Below are 20,639 nucleotides of genomic sequence, written 5' to 3' on the forward strand. Positions count from 1 at the left end.
GATGGAAAATCAATAACACGTACCACCAGCTAAATGAATTAAAGCAACCTTGTGTTGAAACTATGTTGTTGAAAAAGAAAATATGAAAGAAGAAAAACAATATATGTCCTTTGTTCCTACAGCTGTCTGTTTAATTTCTTCCAGCAACATCTCATTTTTGTTTGTCTCTCCCACAGCGACCCAGTCTGGTGACTGTGGTGGAGTGGATCGACTACGAGACTCTGGCTCTTCTGTTCGGCATGGTGAGACAAATGTCAAATGTTCATACTACATACTACAAAAAATCTCCTTTGAAATAATCTGGTTCGTAAGATCTTACGCAGTATCATTTAATGATACTGCTATTTACATTCTAATACAATCAGCACTCTGACATCCTCTGTCTATCTGCTCTATACACTTTCCATCAGCCTTCAGAACTACTGCCACTGCATTCTGTTTCTATGGAGGCAAGTCTTTAGTGATCTTGACGATTTCAAAGCTCGTCTCCATGGAAACAAACATGTCCAATCAAGTCCGGAATAAAATTGAAGAGTACGTCTGAAAAGTTACTATGAAAGAAAAAAAAAGGGCTGAACTGAAGCTTGGAATAAAATGTTCAAGTTTATTTTGGTCCATTTGAGAGTGGCACATTATAACTGTACAGTATGTTACATCTATGATGAAATATCCATCACTTATCATCAGACCTGGGTCAAATGTATTTGCAAATACTTCTTTTTGTTTTGTAGCGTTCGTTTTACCCTGCTTAAAGGGACAGATGGGTGGAGTTTGTCACATCTAATGATATTTAGCACCAGACTGAATTAATCCAGTCAGAAAAGGTTACGAAAATAATGTTCTGTGAATGATAACTTACCTACCCCAAAACCAGAAACCAGAACCAAATACATTTTTAAAGGCAAACCCCACCCACCTGTTACTTCATGTTGACTGAAACAAACTTTGAGAAGTATTTCAGATAATTATTTGACCCAGGTCTGCTTATCATTCACATAACAAATGTTACAACTGGATCAATAATGCCTAGATTTCATAATGATGCATGGCCACAAATTGTAGCTCCTTAGACATCTTCCACTGTCAACACACTTAGGTATCTTCACCATGTGCCATAGTGATCCAGAAATTCCTGCCAGTGAAAATCTCATCTCATTCTGCTACATACTGCATAGTGAGATCAGACGCTGTTGGATCATAAAACTTTCCAAACATAAATGCAATACATGCAAATACATTTTTAAAGATATATGTATATACTATATATATATGGTATGATGACATTAAACTATTTATATATTATATACATTTGTTTTCATATTACTTTCTGCAACAGCACATTGTCTCAGAAAGTGGAGGCAGCTTGGAAATGTCACCATCCTTTGGCAGACCTCTTTAAAAACTGTTATTTTACAGACTACCATGTCCTACTTTGTGCTCATTCAGCTGTGTTGACATCATGGCCAACACACTGATTGTTGTAATGTTAGTGTCAGAGAAAAGGAACATGATAGAACACTGAAAGTTGATCTCATTGGACAGATCTTTGTGAAAACAAGCACCTTCTTGTGTCTTGACAGTTAAACTATTCTTTATGTAATCTTACCTCTCTGTCAGTATCAAGCACAGCGTGGATTTATGGCAGTGCAAGTTCAGGCTTACTGTTGGCTGTACCAGAATTTTGTGCATAGAAGAGAATATAGTAATTTTTGAAGTATTATCTTGTTAGATAATGAAATTTAGGTTTTACAAATGTGTTCCTCCGTTTCTTGCAGATGGTACTGGTGGCCATATTTTCGGAGACTGGGTTCTTTGACTATTGCGCTGTGAAGGTGAGTTGGCTGCGCTGAAATCACCAAAAATCAGTTGCAAAATCGGTTGAATCAATGGAATGGAGTATACTGTTTGCATGTTAACTTTTTACCATTCACCAGAGTGACATGCCATTTTAGTTTAGTTTTCCAAGTCTCTATGAAAATAGCTACCGACTGTTTTAGTATTCTTGGCATTTTAGAATTGCTTGGGAAGCTGAAGTCTTTGAGCTGTTTCTGAAATTATCACTGACATTAGCCAAGCCTACAGTTTTTTTTTTCATTGTGACTTATCTTACTTGACCAATTTTCGGGAAGGCCTTTGCAGTATAAGATAACCTAACAACTTGTGATGCCTCCCTTTGCATCCTGACCCAGAAATACACTGCCAACAAGGAGATTTCATCTGCTGCACTAGTTTTGTTTTCATGCTCAAGTTCAGAAAAACTAGGTCTATGCTGTCTTTTGAAATGAGCTGAATTTGTTTAGCATGTCTTGCTTTGAGAAGCTGTTTTTAAACCTGACAGTACCCAGCACCAAATAATAGACATGACCTGTAATGAAATTATTTATTTATTCATTTATGGTTGCATATTCAGACCCTAATGGGAATGTAAAATTAATTTTAGTGACGCTGTTTTCTCTGGTTGTTTTAAAATTTGCATCTATCCTACAAAATGAAAAAGGAATATTAATAATTATTCTGCAACCAGAAGATAGGAACACTCTCAACCTCTCTATGCAAGGTCAAGGTTTCCTACCAAAAACAAAACCAGGATGCTCAAGTATAATCCTGAATGTTCTCAATGGATGGTGGAGGAGGGCGAGTGCCTTTGTCCTTCAGGTACAGTAGCGCTCAGACCTGGGGAACAGAGGGATCATGCAGGCTCATGAATTTTAAGTGGGTGTTGGACAAGGGCAGGCACTCCAAATTAAAATACCATCTCAGAGAACAGCTTAGCAGCTCTGACACATTGTGCTATTACATACAAAAGGTGGCCACCCTGAGCCACTCCCGTGGGCTTAACGTTGGTACCGGCGCTTAAGGCTTAAGGAAGATAGTGTTTGTGAGTGTGTGTGAGTGTGTGTGTGTGTGTGTGTGTGTGTGTGTGTGTGTGTGTGTGTGTGTGTGTAATTCTCTGTTGAGTGGCTATTCCACTTGCCCTTGAAGGTGCAGGACCTGTCTGCTCAGAGCAGTTTTAAATCAGAGTATAGTGCCACTCCTGGTGCAAAGATCATCCCACTACTTACTTTGTACCTGTTTATTTCATTAGTTTCTTCAAACCTGATAGTTTGAAGACATTTTCACCTGCGATTTGATTTGCTGAACACATGATGACATTATGAAATAGTGTGTATTAAACGTGTAGTGAATGCATTCAAGGCAGAAAATGGTTTGTTTAAACTTGTATGGTTTGTAAAGATTGTAGCAAAATCAACCTGGCAAGTGTTTCAGGAAGCAGGATTTAGGTAGATAACCAGCTGGGTTGAGCTTGATCTCAAGTGAATTCAGATTTTTTTGCTTCCACAATGTGAGCTCAAAGCTGGGCTGGCTCAAAAACGATAACAACAACATACTGTATATCCTCCATGGCCAAGCTGCTCCATGGCAGTTTAGTTCCCCTCCAGTCTGACACCGAAGCTACACCAACCCAACAAATAGGCTTACCGTGTTTACAGCTGAGGCTTGATCGCACCTTTGAAGCATTATGCATTTATAAAATACAGTAAGCCATTTGTAATAAATCAATTACGTTCATGTATTAACGCAAATAACTGACATTATTACATTTTCTAGTAATGCTTAAATCATCTAACCCATCATTGTGACAAAGAATTAGCAACAATTTTTAGCCTACTGTATCTAGTGAAAGCTGCGAGAGAGATCAAAAATTGTATAAAAAGCACAGCACTGCTGTATTTCTAATAAATCTTTTCATCATCATATAACACTGTAATATGATGCTTTTGGTTGGAATGAAAAGGTTGCTCTGTCTCAACCTCAGAATCCTCCTTTTGATATTCAAGATCCAGCAGTTGCTGTTTCTCTTAAGAAGTTATAACTTTAACCACTGGATTTACAGTCATGCTTTTCTATTCTTTAAGAAGTTGATTCTGTATAAAGTGATTATTTTGATTTTATTCTCCTTAGATAAATTGCATTGGTATTCTGTAATGACTAAAAAAGCCTGGATCACATATCAGAGGCGCTGGAATAAGAGCTCAGCCTCAGCAACACCGCTCAATGATTACTTTGACTCACTTCCCTTTGATCTTAAATCGCTCCCACACTTGGATTGGAAATGAATTGAGACATGCACTTCATGAGATCTTAATTGCCTTTATCATTGACTCATCATGGAGTATTACTTCTCCCTGCAGGCTTACCAGTTATCCAGAGGAAGAGTGTGGCCCATGATCATCATCCTCTGTCTTATTGCGGCCATCCTCTCCGCTTTTCTGGACAATGTGACCACTATGATGCTTTTTACCCCCGTCACCATAAGGTACATACTAACCATTTAAAACATCCCTGCACATTAGATAGCAGTTATCAGAAAAGCAATATTCAAGGTCCTGAACACTCTTAAAATCTTAGGTATGCTTTCAGAAATACCTGTTACAAAACTTGTCATATAGTATTGTGGTTGAGCACTTATTATTCAAAGAAATGTGAATGTGTGACAGAGCCATTGTTATAGCTTCTGAAGATATTAAAGCCTAAATTCCCTCACCTCCTTAAACATTCATTCTGCCTGGCAATAGCTTATGTAATGTGCTGACAACAGTATACATTGTGTGATGAGCACAGAGCACAAAACTATCTTTGATTTTAATTAGCATCCATGTTTGGAAATCAATGTGTAAAATGTTTTTTTCTCCAAGATTTTGTATCCAAAAAACATCTGTAATCTATTTAATCTGTAATGCCTCATTTTCCCATAACTGTAAAGGGTTATGGTTACTATTTTATAATAGTCACATCACTCTACACATCACTGTTCCCTGCGACATGTAATGTGTAACTTCCCATCTCTGTTGAAAATGCTTTCCTTCCTGAAAAAAGCTGAATATGTTCCAGCATAGTCAAACCCTCATTACATCCCTAAAAATAGAACTACTACAGAGAAGCTACAATTTACTGCACTGTAGTCTCTTCGAGATAAACTGTATGCGATCTGCCCACCGCTGTCTCTTTCTCATTGTTAGTGTCTCTGTTTTCTGCCCTTGGACTCTGTCCGTACAGTGAGCCATTATTAAGTTCTCACAATCGCTTTCACTGCCGGCAGGTCAGAGTACAGATGAAACCTCGACTTCACTCAAATCAGACTCAAATCGCGCAATACACATAAGGCAGATTCATGCAAAACAGTGCCCTAATTTGTTACCAGGCCTACAGGAAGGATAGCCTGCGCAACCACAATGTAAATGGACCAATTCTGGTTATCTTTTTTTTTTTTTTACTATATTTATTTCTCCCACTCTTTGCAATCTAATCAGGACTAAAGGGCTTTTCTGTCTCTCTCTGATTTTGCAGGTTGTGTGAGGTGCTTAATCTAGACCCCAGACATGTCCTGATTGCAGAAGTAATCTTCACCAACATTGGAGGGGCTGCCACAGCTGTCGGAGATCCACCCAATGTGATTATAGTATCAAATCAGGACCTGCGCAAGGAAGTAGGCACTTTCACAGCTCTCTGCCCAAACTTGTAATGATATAACAGATCGGCTTGGTGTAATCTGACACATGAACCAGGCGACAAGTAAAGCACACATAATGCTCTACACGTAAAAAAAAAAGCCCTAAATGGCTGTTTGAACCATACAGTAGCACACTAGCACACTAGCATCACGTCTCTCCACAGTGAGGGGGGCTGGTGTCTCTGTACTGGTGTGTGTCTAATGGCATGGAATCAGTCCAGACATAGGCTACCTAAGGTGGGGAGTCAAATTCTAGTCACGACTATCAACTTCAGCCCATTAGGCATTTGTTTTGTGATGAGAATGGAGATTTCTGGATGGATAATTCCCCTACCAACAAGGCCACAAGTGGTCACCCAGTTGTTTGTTGAAAGCGACACAATAACGCTAGTTGCATTCCAGGGGCTTCTTAATAAGCGGAAAGGTTCTCGGATGAGCGTTGATGGGAGATTGTGAAACAGTGACTGAGGCGGCTTTGTCCGCCACGATCATAAAGACACCATCACTGACTGGAAACACTCCATGCCGGTGTTTCTTTTACTTTGACCCTAACCCCAACCTGAATATTTCATGATGTGGCTAGACTAGCGGCTTTGACAGCATGGTTGTTAAGCACCTTTCTGCCATATATATTCATATATGTGTAGGTATAAACAAACTCATGTTATGACAAGGCCTTTGGTTCATTCTGAAAAGCGTCACTTCAGCGTCACTTCAGTTACTTTAATAAATAGACATTGAGAGGTGTGGCTGACAGTAATTATGTCAAACAAACCCTTCTGCGACAGACTGGAGCTGTATTACTATTTCAACATACCAGCAAACAAAAATACATTACATGGCACGGATTTCTAAATCTCTACAAATACCAGGAAGGAGAAATAGCAATGTAGTACAGGTGTGTTATAACCTTAAGACTGAGTAGACTTGAGACTGTGTAGCACTAGGCTCTATATATCTTGACAGGATCAACTGAGATCTCCCCAGGTGCTTGGTTGCAGAGATCTAGGGAAGTTGCCACGTTAACTTTGTCTAAATCCAACTCTTGATTTATTAACTGTCACTAGATGTTGTACGAAATCTAAATATGTGTGTTGGCACTTGGAGATGCACTCAAATCTCTCTCTCCCTGGAGGTTGCTGCTGTTATTTTCTGTCTGGTTCATGAAATACAGAGGTTTTTTTTTTTTTTTATCTCTGTGCTTGAGGTTCTGTTCCCTTTATTAGAACATTAGTTTGGGCACACATCCAATAGCGTTGTAAATCACCTACTATCAGCGGATGTACTGGATTGTAGCTGCGGAGGAATTCTTTCACGGGGTCCTCTGCAGGTCAAGGCTTTTGTTTTGTTACCTGCTGGGCGATTTCTATTGACCATTTTAGTCGCTGCGTGTTGAAGCGTCATGCGCTTACCGTATCTTGAAGGTGAGAGTTTGCAGAAAACAGCATGTGTTCCTGCAGACATTCTCTGTTCAAAAACACATCTTACTGAGAGAAACTGAAGCCTTCATATTCCCCATATAACAAATGACATTTATGATCTAATATAACATTTAGAGTGACTGACATGAGCTTTGCATATATGTTATGGGGCGATTTAATCATCTGTGTTTGCTGGGTTGTATATGTGTTATCTCAGTTCAGCACAATCTGTCCATGTGTTTACACACTCATGGCCCTTATTTACGTTTATGTACAGGCGATGAATGGAGATGTAATGGCAGTGTTGCAAGACCAATTTATAGTTTTGCTGCTGCCATCATAAATCATGGGAATTAAAATTGTCAAAACACTGGAAACAGTGCCCCCCTCTCTATTTCAAAGCACCTGTCCAATACGTTACATACTATCTTCTTACATTCACATTTTTATCAGAATTCGACATGTAATATGTACCTCCTCATTTAAAGTATTACCTTTGCAGCATATTTATCATACATTTCATTGTGCTATAGCCTGTGAATTGTGCTTTATACAGTAATTACAGGCAACATAGCAGCACTGAGATTTCACATCCTCCAGCACATTTAATCATGTCTGACGCCTACGTGGACTAATCCCTTCTGAGCATTTCTGCCTCCTGCAACATCTCCACCTGCACCTTGACACCATCTCATATTGGTGTGGCGCTGCTCCTCTGTGATTGGCATGCCGGGGATCCTTTTGCTTTGGGATAAGGGTCTCTGTGATTAAAGTCGTGGAGAGAGACATGAAACGTTGTCAGTCCTGATGCAATGATGTGGGAAACCGTGCAACCCGAACCACACCTCCAGCTCTTCTCTCATGGCGTGACGTATGCAAAACTCCCTTCATCTTGGCCCCTATGACAACGTACAGTATGTCTTTGTGCCACAAACGCCACCAAGTCCCATTGCTGTGCAACTTCAAACTAACCTGGATCAAATGATAGTGACAAAGCACTTCCTCGATATTTCTTATTGTAATTGACAGTAGATTAGGACTAGAATGAGGATGATTGCACTCTTACATTATTTCCTTACATTACTTAGATTATTTTCCCATCACCCCATGGTATTTTGGAAACCCATTTAGAAAGCAACCCGTCCCCTTGAACGACTATATCACAGCTTTTGACAATAAATGATGGCAATACAGCAGTAAGAGCATTTTGTTAAGTTAATCAGATCGGTCTTTGTCAGTGAAAGGGCAAATCGTTTCTAGGCTCTTCTCATAACCTTCACTCTACTTATGATCAGCGAGGCATAATGCTACATCACTAGAAGACGTGACATTTTCCCAACTGCTGGATGTGGCATCTGTGCACTATGTGTGACATTTCAGCCTCTCTGCGGGCGCAGCGGTATGTGGGCTCCTCCATTATAGCTCCCGCCGTATACCAGTCACCCACAGCCCACTGTCCAGTTTGTCTTGGCTCGGTTTCCCAGGTGACGGAGCAGCAGGGACACCGGAGTGCGCTCATTCAGCTATGTCCGGCCTCTGATAAGGACAGCTTGTGTGTGTATGCATGGGTGTGTTTGCCTGTTTGTTTGTTTTTTTGCTTGTGTCGAGGGGATTTCGGAGGGTGTGTGTGCGTGTGTGTGTGTGTGTGTGTGTATGTAGGTGGGGGGGATCCAGAGATAGAAAGAGTGGCACAGCTGTGAAGTGTGTGTTTAGGTGATTCTGCCCCTCATCAGTGTGTCCTTGTATTTGATTTGTTACAGAGCAAGGTAGCACGCAGCATACAAAATCTCCGACTCCTTTTAGTATCATTTCATTACGCGAGTCTGGTGGCTTTCCCTGCCAAATGGATGTCCTCCAACCAGTCAGAAGAGCCGACGCCATTGAGTCTGGAATGTGGACGCACCAGGGTCACAGTTGAAGAACATTACATCAGCAACAAGATAGATATATTTTAGATTCTTTAGTTTGCTGACTTGTTTGCTAGAACTAGCCATGGGGCTTAAACAAAAACAATGAACGTGCAGCAGCATCCAGACATATTTTTACACAGGTCTGTTGGGTTGAGATAGATAGATACATTTTTTGAGATAGAGAGAAAGGTGCTGAGGTTTGGTGTCTTGTTTACAAGAACTAAACATGGGGTCCAACCAAAAACCATGCATCTAGCATCAACCCAGCAAGGCTGCCTTAAGGGCCACATCAGACTGAGAGAACATGCCTATGTGGATGCACAACTAGAGGAGGACTCTGAGTTGTACTACATGGGTGAGGCAATGAGGTTATATGGTGATGAAATTAGGCTGTGTAGAATCCCAGGGAACCTTTGCACTGAATCTACCACATAATTGATGATATGCTTGAAGGATTTGGTCTGTTGCACACCTCCCACGGCAGTTACTGAGCTGCTACTAAAGGCAGGGAGTATTGACGGTGTTGGAGGTTTATTCTGCAAATTCGTGCAAGAATACAAGTTCAGATAATGTGCTTCATTGTAAGTCAACAGTGGAACATATTTCAGTTCTTTCAGCTCACGTTCTGTGAGTATATCTTATTTTAAACTCAGAGATTACAGTATATTCTCTGTTGAAGATTTCCTTTTTCTTTGCCACATCTTGGTAGCATAGTCTGTTGTATATTTAATTTAATCATCCCTCCTCCCCCCTTATTTTGATTGAAATTGAAATGCCATATCCTGTAGAGGTCACTGTTATCCAGTTTTATTGCTGCGTCTAGCTTCATACTTGTACAATGACAGTGTGAATCACTCACAGCACACAATTGGGCATTGTAATGTGCATTTTAAAGGTTTTATTTATTTACAAATGGCATGTGGGTGTAGATGATATCATACAGGGACATATGCACATTTTCAGTCATGCTGCTGATATGATGGTGCTGTGTTTAAGGATTTGCACTCTGATCTTTGAGGACAGCCCCAGCCAGGAGCAGCTATTTCTTTCTCATGCAGGAAGTAAGATGTGGTCCATGCCAAACTGGAGCTTGGTGGAGCTGAAAAAAACCCCTTAAGGATGCAATTATCGCCACCCCGTTGAGCTGCATGATCAAATTCCTACCTTCATTTCCTAGCGTCATTTCCCCAGGCCACTTATATATCTAAACTTTTATCGCTCATAGTGCCACTTAATGCTACAGTGTACAACTCAGCACCACTATTCTTAGCCAAACTGACACAGCAGTGATTATTTGAGCTACAAACCACAAGCCTCGTCTCAACACTTTATATTCCTTCATGAAACCCTTTTTTCTAATCTCTATACACAAATGGTTACATCTGAAGGGGATCTTTGCTAGTGAAGTTTTTTTTTATTTTTAAGGCTTGTATTTAGCGGTAACACATTATTATTCTGTGTCTTGCAGGGGATCGATTTTGCTGGTTTCACAGGATACATGTTCCTCGGAATATGCCTTGTCCTCTTGACCTCGTTTCCTTTCCTACGGATGCTCTACTGGAACAAAAAGCTGTACAACAAAGAGTCCATTGAAATCGTCGGTGAGTGACAGCCTTGTCAGGAATGAATACATGTACTGTAAAATTAAGAAGTCGCTTTAACAAACTTCGGCCATTTGTGATATTTACTTAACAGGATTTATCCCATTTATTCATTCAGTACGCTACTGCTGCTGCAATTTCCACTGAGCAGCTGAATAACTTCCTTTACTACTACTACTGCTACTACTACTATTTCTACAAGTATTACTACTTTTGAAATATGACCAAGTATTTCAGGCATCCAGCAGGAAATGCTTTAAGAATCCAATGAGAATTTTTCTTATTTCAGAACCAAATTAAAACTTTTACAGTCCAATTGATGGGATCGTTAATAGTCTTATAGGACAAATAAATCAGGATATTTTGAATCCTGTATGAGTCAGATAGAAAGCCTTATAGATAATTGTTCATCTCTCTTTCTCCAACCTGATTTCTCTCTGAAAGGTGATTTTGAGAGGCACAATCTAGCATCATTTATCAGGCTTTTCTATTATTATGGAGTATATTAACCCCCTAAGAGCATCTGCACACATGTACACAGCTACTCACCTTCTTGCGGGATGCAGTGACCTCAGAGAAACATAATTAACTCGGCATTACGCTCTCAGCCCTCTAACTCGCCCATGTGATGCACAGTGTCTGCTTTGGAAGCTTTCCCCCCTCCATCTCAGGTAATTTCCACAATATTCACTCACATCATCCTCATCAGATGACCCTGTCATCTTAGATATAACAGCGTTGCATTACAGTGTGCCAGTTGATAAGGGGGAAGGTGATCTCTCACTGGTCATCGCGTAATACAAAGCCCTGCAGCAGGTTCTGTCTGCTTTATAATCACAGATGGGATTTTAATGTTTTTAGGTTTTTAGGTTTATAGCTGTGTTTATAAAGACATAAAGACACTGGATTGTTGTTGTGAGGCTCATAGTAGAAGACTTGATAACAATGTCAGCATCCAGGTTTTGAGTCCCATTGGGACCACCTATAATGAAAATGTCCATATAGCGAGAGAGTCCAGTGAAGTTTATATTGGCAAAGGGAAAATGTGTTTTTACATGTGGCGTATAAAAGAAAGACATTGAAGTGTGAAAGAGCTCATTTTGAATTTTAAGCAGGATTTCAGTTAGTTTCAGTTAGGTTTAAGGCATTTTTTTTTATTCATTAGATAATTTTATTTCATTTCATTTTTTGATGGTCATGGCTAAGCAGAATGAATCTGATGTACTGTATATATATGAATGCATTATTTATTCATACTTTTTCAGTTCCATCTGTTATTTTTCCAAACCTAGCTTAAAAAACAAAACAAAAAACGTAGTAAAAATTAGTTTTAGTGAAGTATAATAACCTTGTTACTTGTGGCTGTAGGCTAAATCCAACATAATTTCCTTGGTTGGAACACTTTCACTTTTCACCTCTTTCTCCAGCTTGGCTCCCTTGAGAGTCTGGTGACTCACCCAGTGTCCCAGACACCACATGGCTCATCTCAGAAAGCCACTTAACATCCCCTCTGTTCTGATACGCTCAGCTGTTGGCTTTGACAAGTTGGCAATGAGAAGCAGCTTCACTCCTCTGGACAGTGGTTTGGGTGCAGTACAACACTCCCATCTTGGTTTCAATGTTACTGCAGTCCAAAACCTTCCACTTGTGGTTTGTTCTGATTGGCTTTTTTTAATAAGTATGTTATGAACTATTTAACTCATGTTGTACACAGCCCGTTTTCCTTATTCATCCATCAACAGAAGACAAAATCTGTTAATTATACCACCTCCAAAAGACTCAGTATGTTGTCCAGTAGTCGGATTAGATCATTTTTAATAAACAGCAAAGCCACACAGTCTGTTTAGTTTTGATAGTAACTGTGTCCTCCATGCTAGGATCCATGTGGTGCAACTAAAGATCTTTGCATTTGAGACCTCCAGCTTGTAGATAATGGCCAAACAAATAAACCAGGGGTTTTTCTACAAAATTGATTGCAATTCTCCCAGAGGGACAAAGTCACCTCTTATCAGTGTTTACCCGCACCGCTGCCGTGCCTTTATCCCCTCTGTGAGACAACCTCAGCAAGAGATCCTAACCACAGAGAAGCCACCACACCAACACCTCCCATTTAAGAAGGGAAGAAGGCCAACTGTTTGTTGCATTGTCAAAGTGCGGCCCGGGCAGATTGAAGAAAGCCACTGCTGAGCGCTCCGGTGACCGTTCAATGCAGAGCTGATAGTGCATCTATAAATCCCTCCCTGTGGAGGTTAGGCTTCTCACACCAGCCTCCGCTTGTCCTGGCTGGGAGAGCGAGCGGCTAAATCATCTCAAAGCCCCTGCTACGATTGGTAATTGTGTAGATTCGCTTACAGGAATGTTTTTTTCCTGCGCCAATTAGATCGTATTAAGGTCACCTAGCAACCCTCCTGACAGCGGATGGCACCTACTGATATCTACACGGGCGTTTGGCTCCTTCCGGCTGCGTCTCTGCTTCAGCATTGGCTTCTCCAGAGCTGGTCAATGTGCCCCATCGTCTGGCTGCATTAGTCCCTCGATGGGGGCTCACAGCATATTGACTGAAAACAAACTAATACCCTCTCAGTTGGCTTTGGCTCTTGGCGCTATTACCAACAAACCCACAACATATTACATGCTACTTTGTCAGTGTGTTGCCTGTGTAGTTCATCTGTCAGTCATGCGCTGAACAGGTGGCCTCTTGGTCTGTGTTTCCTGCTCCAGAGCTCAAGCATGAGATCCTGGTTTGGAGACAGACAGCCCAGCGCATTAACCCCGCCAGCCGAGAGGAGACAGCTGTGAAATGCCTCCTGATGCAAAAAGTCCTCAATCTAGAGAGTCTGCTCCGCAAGATGATGAAAACTTTCCAAAGGTAAAAAAAAAAAAAAGAAAGAATCAAGACTTGCATACACCCGGTCATGAAACTGATCCTCATTAATTACTTTTTATATTCTTACAAATATGATGAAGACCACATTAGAGGTGCATGTTGTGTGAAAAGAGACAAAGCATTCAGTGTTCATCACGATGTTGTATATGACCTTTGGATTGATCCTCCTGAAGGCATTGTCTAAGGGAAACTCATTAATAAGCAAGACATCTTAATTGAAATAGAATTAATGATGCATATAAGTGTTATTTATGTTTGTTAATGCGTGTAATTAAATGTTTTTTCTTTGTATGGACTTTCAGGAAATATGAAATTAAAATCCTTGATATTCTGTTTGACAGGCAGATTTCTCAAGAGGATAAGAACTGGGAGCAAAACATTCAGGAATTGCAGAAAAAGGTAACCTGAATGGCAAAAGGTTTTCATACTTCACCTCTAATAGATGTATCCCCTACCCACTGAGCCAATATAATGAATCAGTAATGAAGTTCAGTTAGTCTCTGAATTCAACAAACTCAGTTGTATGATGTAATTCACTTTTTTCTTAATTTTTCTCGTCCACAGCACAGAATAACTGACAAAGTCCTCTTGGTGAAGTGTGTATCCGTCCTCAGTGTGGTGATCTTCATGTTCTTTCTCAACTCCTTTGTTCCCAGCATTCATCTTGATCTCGGTAAGCACAGCAGCATCTCATTAGAGCAGGAAAGCCTTAATAATTAAGAATCATTGCATTGTTTTTACAGGCCCCACTGGGTAGTTATAGGTTCTGTCGTGTAATTATAAAACACAACTTCTGCTGTCCTTGCATTTGAAATGAGCCCAAATAATGGGCTGACAAGCAAACGGACCCAACAAATTACATGGATACTGCGCTGCGTTTAGACCCATCAAATCTATCCATGTGCTATAATTACAAAACTGTGTTGATGAATATTTGTCTGGTAAAGCTGAAGTAGCCACTTTGTTGCATTTCATATTTTGGCTAAAATCATGTGAATCAGGTGAAGAAAGGTGCAGATTTTTGGATTTCTGCATAGGAAACAAGGAGAATATCTGATTGCATTGTAGAAAGGTTAAAAGAAAAATACAGCTTTAATAAAGCTGTAATTACTGCAATGATAACCTAATAACTGGGCTAAGAGCCGCTCGATAGAAAACAGAGCAATCTGCTGCTGTAAAGGATATTGTTTTTTACTGATATCGCCTCTTAGCTGATCTGATACGTCTGTCAGGAATGGAGTGTGTGCCAGATTTTTTATAGCTTGCCATTTTTGGGTGTGTCAGCGAATCTGGACATTTGGCCGGGGTTGAGGGTTACATCTTGTTTGTCTTTCTGATGTTTTTGACTGCGATGTCTCTGATGTGTGCGTCTGGATGGTGGATGACCTGAACAGCATCCCATTAACACTAACACCATCCCCAAATGAAGATGGCTGTCTTCATACACATCCTCTCATTTCTCCTCTCGCTGCAGCGGCCGCTCATCCACCAAACATGCTCAGTTAATTACAGCCGCTGCTCGGTTTACCTCTTGGTGACATTTATTAAATGGGAATGACCCGCAGCACCATGTTTTCTGTCCCTGTGGAGGGATCGGGGGTCTGTCCAAACACTGCTCTCATTAATGCGTGCAGGTCACAGTCAGGGTTGACAACTGCAGCAGGCCCAATCTATTCATTCACACAAGATGTTTTAGAAATGGAGCCTCATTAAAATTTCATTAGTCTCACACGGTAAGATTTAATTTCAATCTGATTATTGCCTGGTCATTTGATCACTCTAATGTGTTCGTGTCTGTGGTTATGTAGGTTACAAGTGTGCTTAAGATGGAATTTTATTGATCCCTGTGGGGAAATTAGGTCGTTCCGGCATCAAAAGTAATAAGAGAAAAGGAAATAGAATATAAGCACACAGCTAGAATATAAATACGCAAATAAAATAATCTAAATAATGGAACAAAACAATAAAAGCAATAAAATAGAATAGAAACAATTGTAAGATTATGTAAACACATGTTGCCCACAATTTCAACACATTAAGTAGATGTTAAAAGTGGAACGTATGGGAAAGAAATGGATTACTAACTTACTACTTTATGGACTTATTTAGAGTTGTTACTTAGAGATGTTGCCAACAGTCTCGATTGCAGACTTAAATATGGATCACTGAATCTCAATTTGGTTTTGTGCATTTGTTAGCACTACTGTAAAATAAAGCTCATTGGGTTTATCGAAGGTTAAACAAACCTCTGATTTTACAAATCCAGTCTCTCATTCAGTGTCACTGGAGCTCTACACTCCAGATTGTATCACAGATTAGAGTCCTGGTTTGGCCTTTTGATAGAGACTTGTTCATGTTCACAAATCCTGACTTTACTGTGGGCAGATTTCCCCTTTGAATTGTTCTGAACCTTCAGTCAAACCCTCGGGCGAGGCAAAGGGATAATTGAAACCTGAAAACTAAACTAAAAGCATCACAGCTTCCCCAACCTTAAGCTTGCTTGTTCTCCCCGACAACAAAATGCTTGGCGGAGCACGAGTCTCTTTATCTTCTGGCCTCGGCCGTGTGCTCAGTTACTTTGCGGTGTGTATTAAAACACCTTAAAGACAAACACACAGGCTTTAGATAAACAACTGCGATGAGACATTTTTCACAGCACATTTCCTGTCTCTGTTGTCTTGTGTATGATAAATGAGTCTATCAGCCTGCTCAGACTTGCCTAAAAGCTCTTTTTAATTGGAGAGCTCTTTAGGTTTGCTGTCTGCTGCTCGCTCTTCTCCCTGCTCAGGAGGCAGCCGCAGGGAATATCAATGCAGGGAGGAAATCAAAAGTTTCTTGCTATTTTTTGTCCTTACTTATCTGAATGAATAGTAGAACATATGGGACTATGGGGTTTTGTTATTTTGTGTTACTTGTATTCATTTTTACTATCTACTGTACAGCGCAAAGTATGTGAGGGAAGTTTGCCACAATTTATTTATTTTTTGTTATTTCATTATTCACAAAAGGGTCTATAGGCCTCCTATCGCAATGACTGAATACTGAACACACATTTTTACTTTTTCTGAATAGAAATGTCAAATTCCTTAATAAGTTAAGGAAGAGTGATTTAGCTTTTCAAATTGTGAATTTATTTGCATTACATTTCCATTTCCTTACATTTCCATATTTCACCGCCATAAGCAGCCACAGACAGAGAAACGAAAACAAGTCTAGATACAAGAGAGAATTTCTGATTCACCTCAATAATGGATTTATTATGTCTATAGAGAAAATGGGAGCTATGGTCTCTCCATTAAAAGCTGGTCTTTAACGTAGGAACAAAAATGAGTCATGTTAGCCACAAATACCTTCAACGGATATCCACAAGACAGAAATGTCACATTTTTATTCCTATAATGAAGAACAACTGTTAATGGAGAGAGTGTAGCTCTTGTTCTTCTCTTGTTTGAGCTCTCCTCCAAACTCACTGATATAGATATATGATCAGAAACTTCAATAAAACCTCACATCTCATCCCAACACTCTGAGGTTGGAGAGCTGTGAAATGGACAAAGGGGAATAGTAATTCTGCGACCTCGGCATGTATCTACAGCATGTCTAAGGTCGTTTACCACCAAGCAGAACGCAGAGAAATTTGTGAGAGCTCTTCATCCTTTCAAGTCTCAATTCCACTGATCACTACATGAGGAGGAGATTTGAAAGATCTACACTAGTACACCCCCCGCTGCCACCTGGCCTTGTTTTATACCTACTGTTTGACAAAACTGGACAGACTTCTACTCTGTACTCTTTTAGAGTAGAGTCAATAACGGAGAACAAATTGCCTAGAAAGGAAAAAAACACCAATTTCCAGCCCAGTTCTCAGAACTCGGGCCGAGACTGAGAGGAAGAACTCAGCAGGTTTTGAACATGTAAACATGCTGTAAAGCTGCACAGCGTCTCAAGTCTCTCTGTCTTTCAGTCTTGGCCCTCTTTTTTCCTTCTCCTACTGTCTCTCTCTCCTATCTTCCCTCTATCACCCTCTTTTTCCCCGTCCTTCCCTCGCTGTTCTTTCCTCACTAATTCCCATCAGTTGTGAAATTATTTCCCCAAGGGCCATGGCCAAGGCAATTACTAATGCTCACCTGTTTAATCAAATTTTCTCCAAGTGGATGCACACTCTTCCCTCTTTCAAAAACAGACTCTAATTGTAAGTATTGGCGAGCCCGTGCCAACTTTCATCCTCCAGACTAGAATGTGTGTTAAAATGATGATGCTGTGGTGATGAGTGCTTCACCACCTTCATCACCAAATGCTATATCCATCATTTTCCAACAAGTACCTTTTCATGGTATGGTCTGTTTGCACGCAAGAGAGTCAGTCAGTTAGTGTGAGCCTGTTTCTTTTATTCCTATGTACGTGTGCGTGTGTGTATGTGTGTGTGTGTGTGTGTGTGTGGTCTTGTTTAATTTAAATTGTCAGAGCCTAGATACCATTCTATCTGCACCAAATTCAATCTCACATGTTGATTTTCGGTCATTTGCTCGGATCCTACTTGCTCCGTTTGTAGTGTGGGCCATGTTTGCCATTTTACAATCATTGATTTACATGGGGCAGTAAAGACACCAAATGGCCTTACTCATTGAAAGCATACATGTAAGCTCATGGTGTTTGAGAATAGTATCTCACGACTGAATATTAATAGACTAGCAGCAGGTACCAGATGCACAAAGACGCACCGGCAGCATCTGTAACATTTAGAAAAGGTTGCTGTGTTCTTTGAGAGAAGATTTGTGATTGAAGAGAAATTTAAGTGAAGAGAGGACAGATGGAACTCCATTTCACTGAATTAATTAACACTTTTTAATTATTTAAAAAGTCTCTTAAGTATCACCATGTGCTGTCTGCTATATTTCTTTTTCATCTACTTTCTTTTCAAGCTGTGAAAAATCGGTGCATTGTGCCCGGCGTGCTCGGCGTCTATTGGGCACGTCAGACTTTTTTATGCAAGTGAGCTTATTTTTTTCGCTTTAGAAAGAGATGTCAGATGCAGTTTTTTCCTCTTTTTTCTTTCAGGCTGGATTGCTATCCTGGGGTCGCTGTGGCTGCTGGTTCTGGCTGACATCCAGGACTTTGAGATCATCTTGCACCGAGTGGAGTGGGCCACCTTACTGTTCTTTGCCGGCCTCTTCGTTTTGATGGAGGTATTTCACTCCGACGCTCACCCAGATGATATGTGTAGTGAATATAGTTGATGCAGATATCTTTTCAAAAACATCCACTGGCTCCACACACTGAGGTCGCCTCCCTCTGTTGCTGCGGGAGCGTGTTCATCAGGTGGAGGTGAATCTGCTGGGACATTTTGGCTTAGTGGGAATGAAGCCCTTTTTTAGAGCCAAAATGCACCTGAACAACAGAATGTCAACATTAGATTTAGCTGTTTAGTCTATAAAAATAACCCAGCATGGACTGTAAATTCACTTTTCTTGGTGACAAATTGCATAACTGTCTCACTTTTCTTTTCCTCTCTTTCCTTTCTTTTTTTTCTCCTCTGAAAACCAGAGTTAGACTCAGAAGGCGGCATGATGCCAGCACTCCTGGCTATTTTATTTCTTTTTAACCCTTTCTTGATGCTCTGTGAGTTTTTATATTCCTTATATGACAGACACCGTCCTGGGCTGAACCATTTTCACATAACTCGGGGCTGAAGTCGTGGATATTTTAGGCATGATGATATATGAGAATTTCACTGCAAATTGTATAAATGGCTTTTCATAGGAGCCAAATATGATTATATTTACATACTCAGTACATTATTTTAGCAAAAATGCATCAACATATGGTCATTTCTATTCAGACCTGGGATAACTATAGATTCAGCCAGGCCCGCCTCTGACCAGCACCTTCACAAGATAAAAAAGGAAAACAAGACCCGTGCTTAGATCTATTGACCGTACATTGGGCAGTGACAGAACTGCAGTCAGTGAGCTTAGAATCTGTAAATTAATTATCTACTATTTCCTCACCAATGAGCCTCCCAGTGAACGGATGAGAGTAAAGGCGTAATGTCAGCAGAATAACTGCTTTGCAAGCCATTTGTTGTTTCCCTGCTTTAAGTCTTTGTGGTCTAGAGGCGGGTTTGTTCTGACCCCAGCTGAACTATTTGTTGAATGCATGAAACTTTGTACAGTGGTTACTACTACAGCTGCCCTCAGAGGGAATGGCCATCAGTATGTGAACGCTTTTTTGTTCGACAATAATAGTAACAAGATTTTTCTAGTCAGTGACTGCTAAATAGAAGCCAAATTACTTTTCTTCTCTTGGTTTAATCCCATTTACAGCTAATTCTCTTCAGAATTATTTTTTTTCACATCAATCTTCTCCTCTTCATTTTCCATAGGCTTTAGCCCAGCTGCAGCTTATCGACTATATTGGAGAACAGACAGCACTGCTTATAAAAGTGAGTTGTTTTTTTTTCTTTGATTTTGATTTTCAACCTTAACAATCATCTCTCAGGAGTCACACAACTGGCATAATTGATAATTGGGCACAGGTGATATTGCATTCCATGCATATTGACCAATTGTTCTGCAAAGCTCTGAATTCAATTATTTTGTTTACATTTGATTTCTGTCAGAGGTTGATGGGATCTGAGGTAATTTTCATCCAGAGTAGCGTTCTCCACACTGAAGGCGTTGAGCCCGTGCTGCTGCCTGTGTGGATCATGCAGGCGAGGCGTCTCTTAGTGGAGAATTGCACCTGTGATAGATACGTCAGCTTGTGTTTAGACCATGGACCTCTGCATCTCTAATAATCACAGATGACAGGTGGTCTGCCATTCTGGTAACTAACCTGCTCACCAGCCCGAAACATGGATGGACAACATGCTGGGTGTAGGGGTGGCCTCTCTCTCACTGATGCAGCTAGAAGACGAGGAGGATGAAGAGGGCTCTAGCAGCTTCATGCTTGGGGAGTCAGAGTCACAATGTGTGTGTGTGTGTGTGTGTGTGTATGGCGGAGCTGAGAGGTGATTGAGGGGCTCCCACCTGTGGCCAAGTCACACAGTCAAACAGCCTCGTCCTCTCAGCCTCTCCCCTTCAGCGAGAAGGTCAGGGCCAAAGCGTGAACTTAATTGGTCTGTTTGATTTGAAGCTGTGCCTGGGCAGTGGCGGTGAAAGCAGCAGTGTCACTCTTATTATCTCCCCTCTCAGGCGGTGCCAGAAGACCAGCGCCTGGCCATAGCCATTATCTTGGTGATGTGGGTCTCCGCTCTGGCTTCTTCTCTCATTGACAACATTCCCTTCACTGCCACCATGGTAAGAGGCT

At 40.7% G+C, this 20,639-nt stretch overlaps 1 protein-coding gene across 1 annotated transcript in view; it reads left to right on the top strand.

The window, feature by feature from the left end:
* The window catches only part of oca2 (oculocutaneous albinism II), a 47,295-nt gene that overhangs the window by 12,562 nt on the left and 14,094 nt on the right, over positions 1-20,639 (top strand). Inside the window, exons 11-21 of the mRNA XM_071512927.1 lie at positions 177-242; positions 1,776-1,832; positions 4,194-4,318; positions 5,350-5,488; positions 10,312-10,444; positions 13,166-13,313; positions 13,673-13,730; positions 13,896-14,004; positions 18,390-18,517; positions 19,714-19,773; positions 20,525-20,629. Of these exons, the coding sequence (XP_071369028.1) occupies positions 177-242; positions 1,776-1,832; positions 4,194-4,318; positions 5,350-5,488; positions 10,312-10,444; positions 13,166-13,313; positions 13,673-13,730; positions 13,896-14,004; positions 18,390-18,517; positions 19,714-19,773; positions 20,525-20,629 (1,128 nt within the window). The remainder of the gene's footprint in view (positions 1-176; positions 243-1,775; positions 1,833-4,193; positions 4,319-5,349; positions 5,489-10,311; positions 10,445-13,165; positions 13,314-13,672; positions 13,731-13,895; positions 14,005-18,389; positions 18,518-19,713; positions 19,774-20,524; positions 20,630-20,639) is intronic.

The sequence above is a fragment of the Centroberyx affinis genome, unplaced genomic scaffold (genome assembly GCF_046629955.1).
Source record: "Centroberyx affinis isolate AG114_WGS23_722 - 3 ecotype Tasmania unplaced genomic scaffold, CSIRO-AGI_Caff_v1 ptg000278l_1, whole genome shotgun sequence".
NCBI lineage: Eukaryota > Metazoa > Chordata > Actinopteri > Beryciformes > Berycidae > Centroberyx > Centroberyx affinis.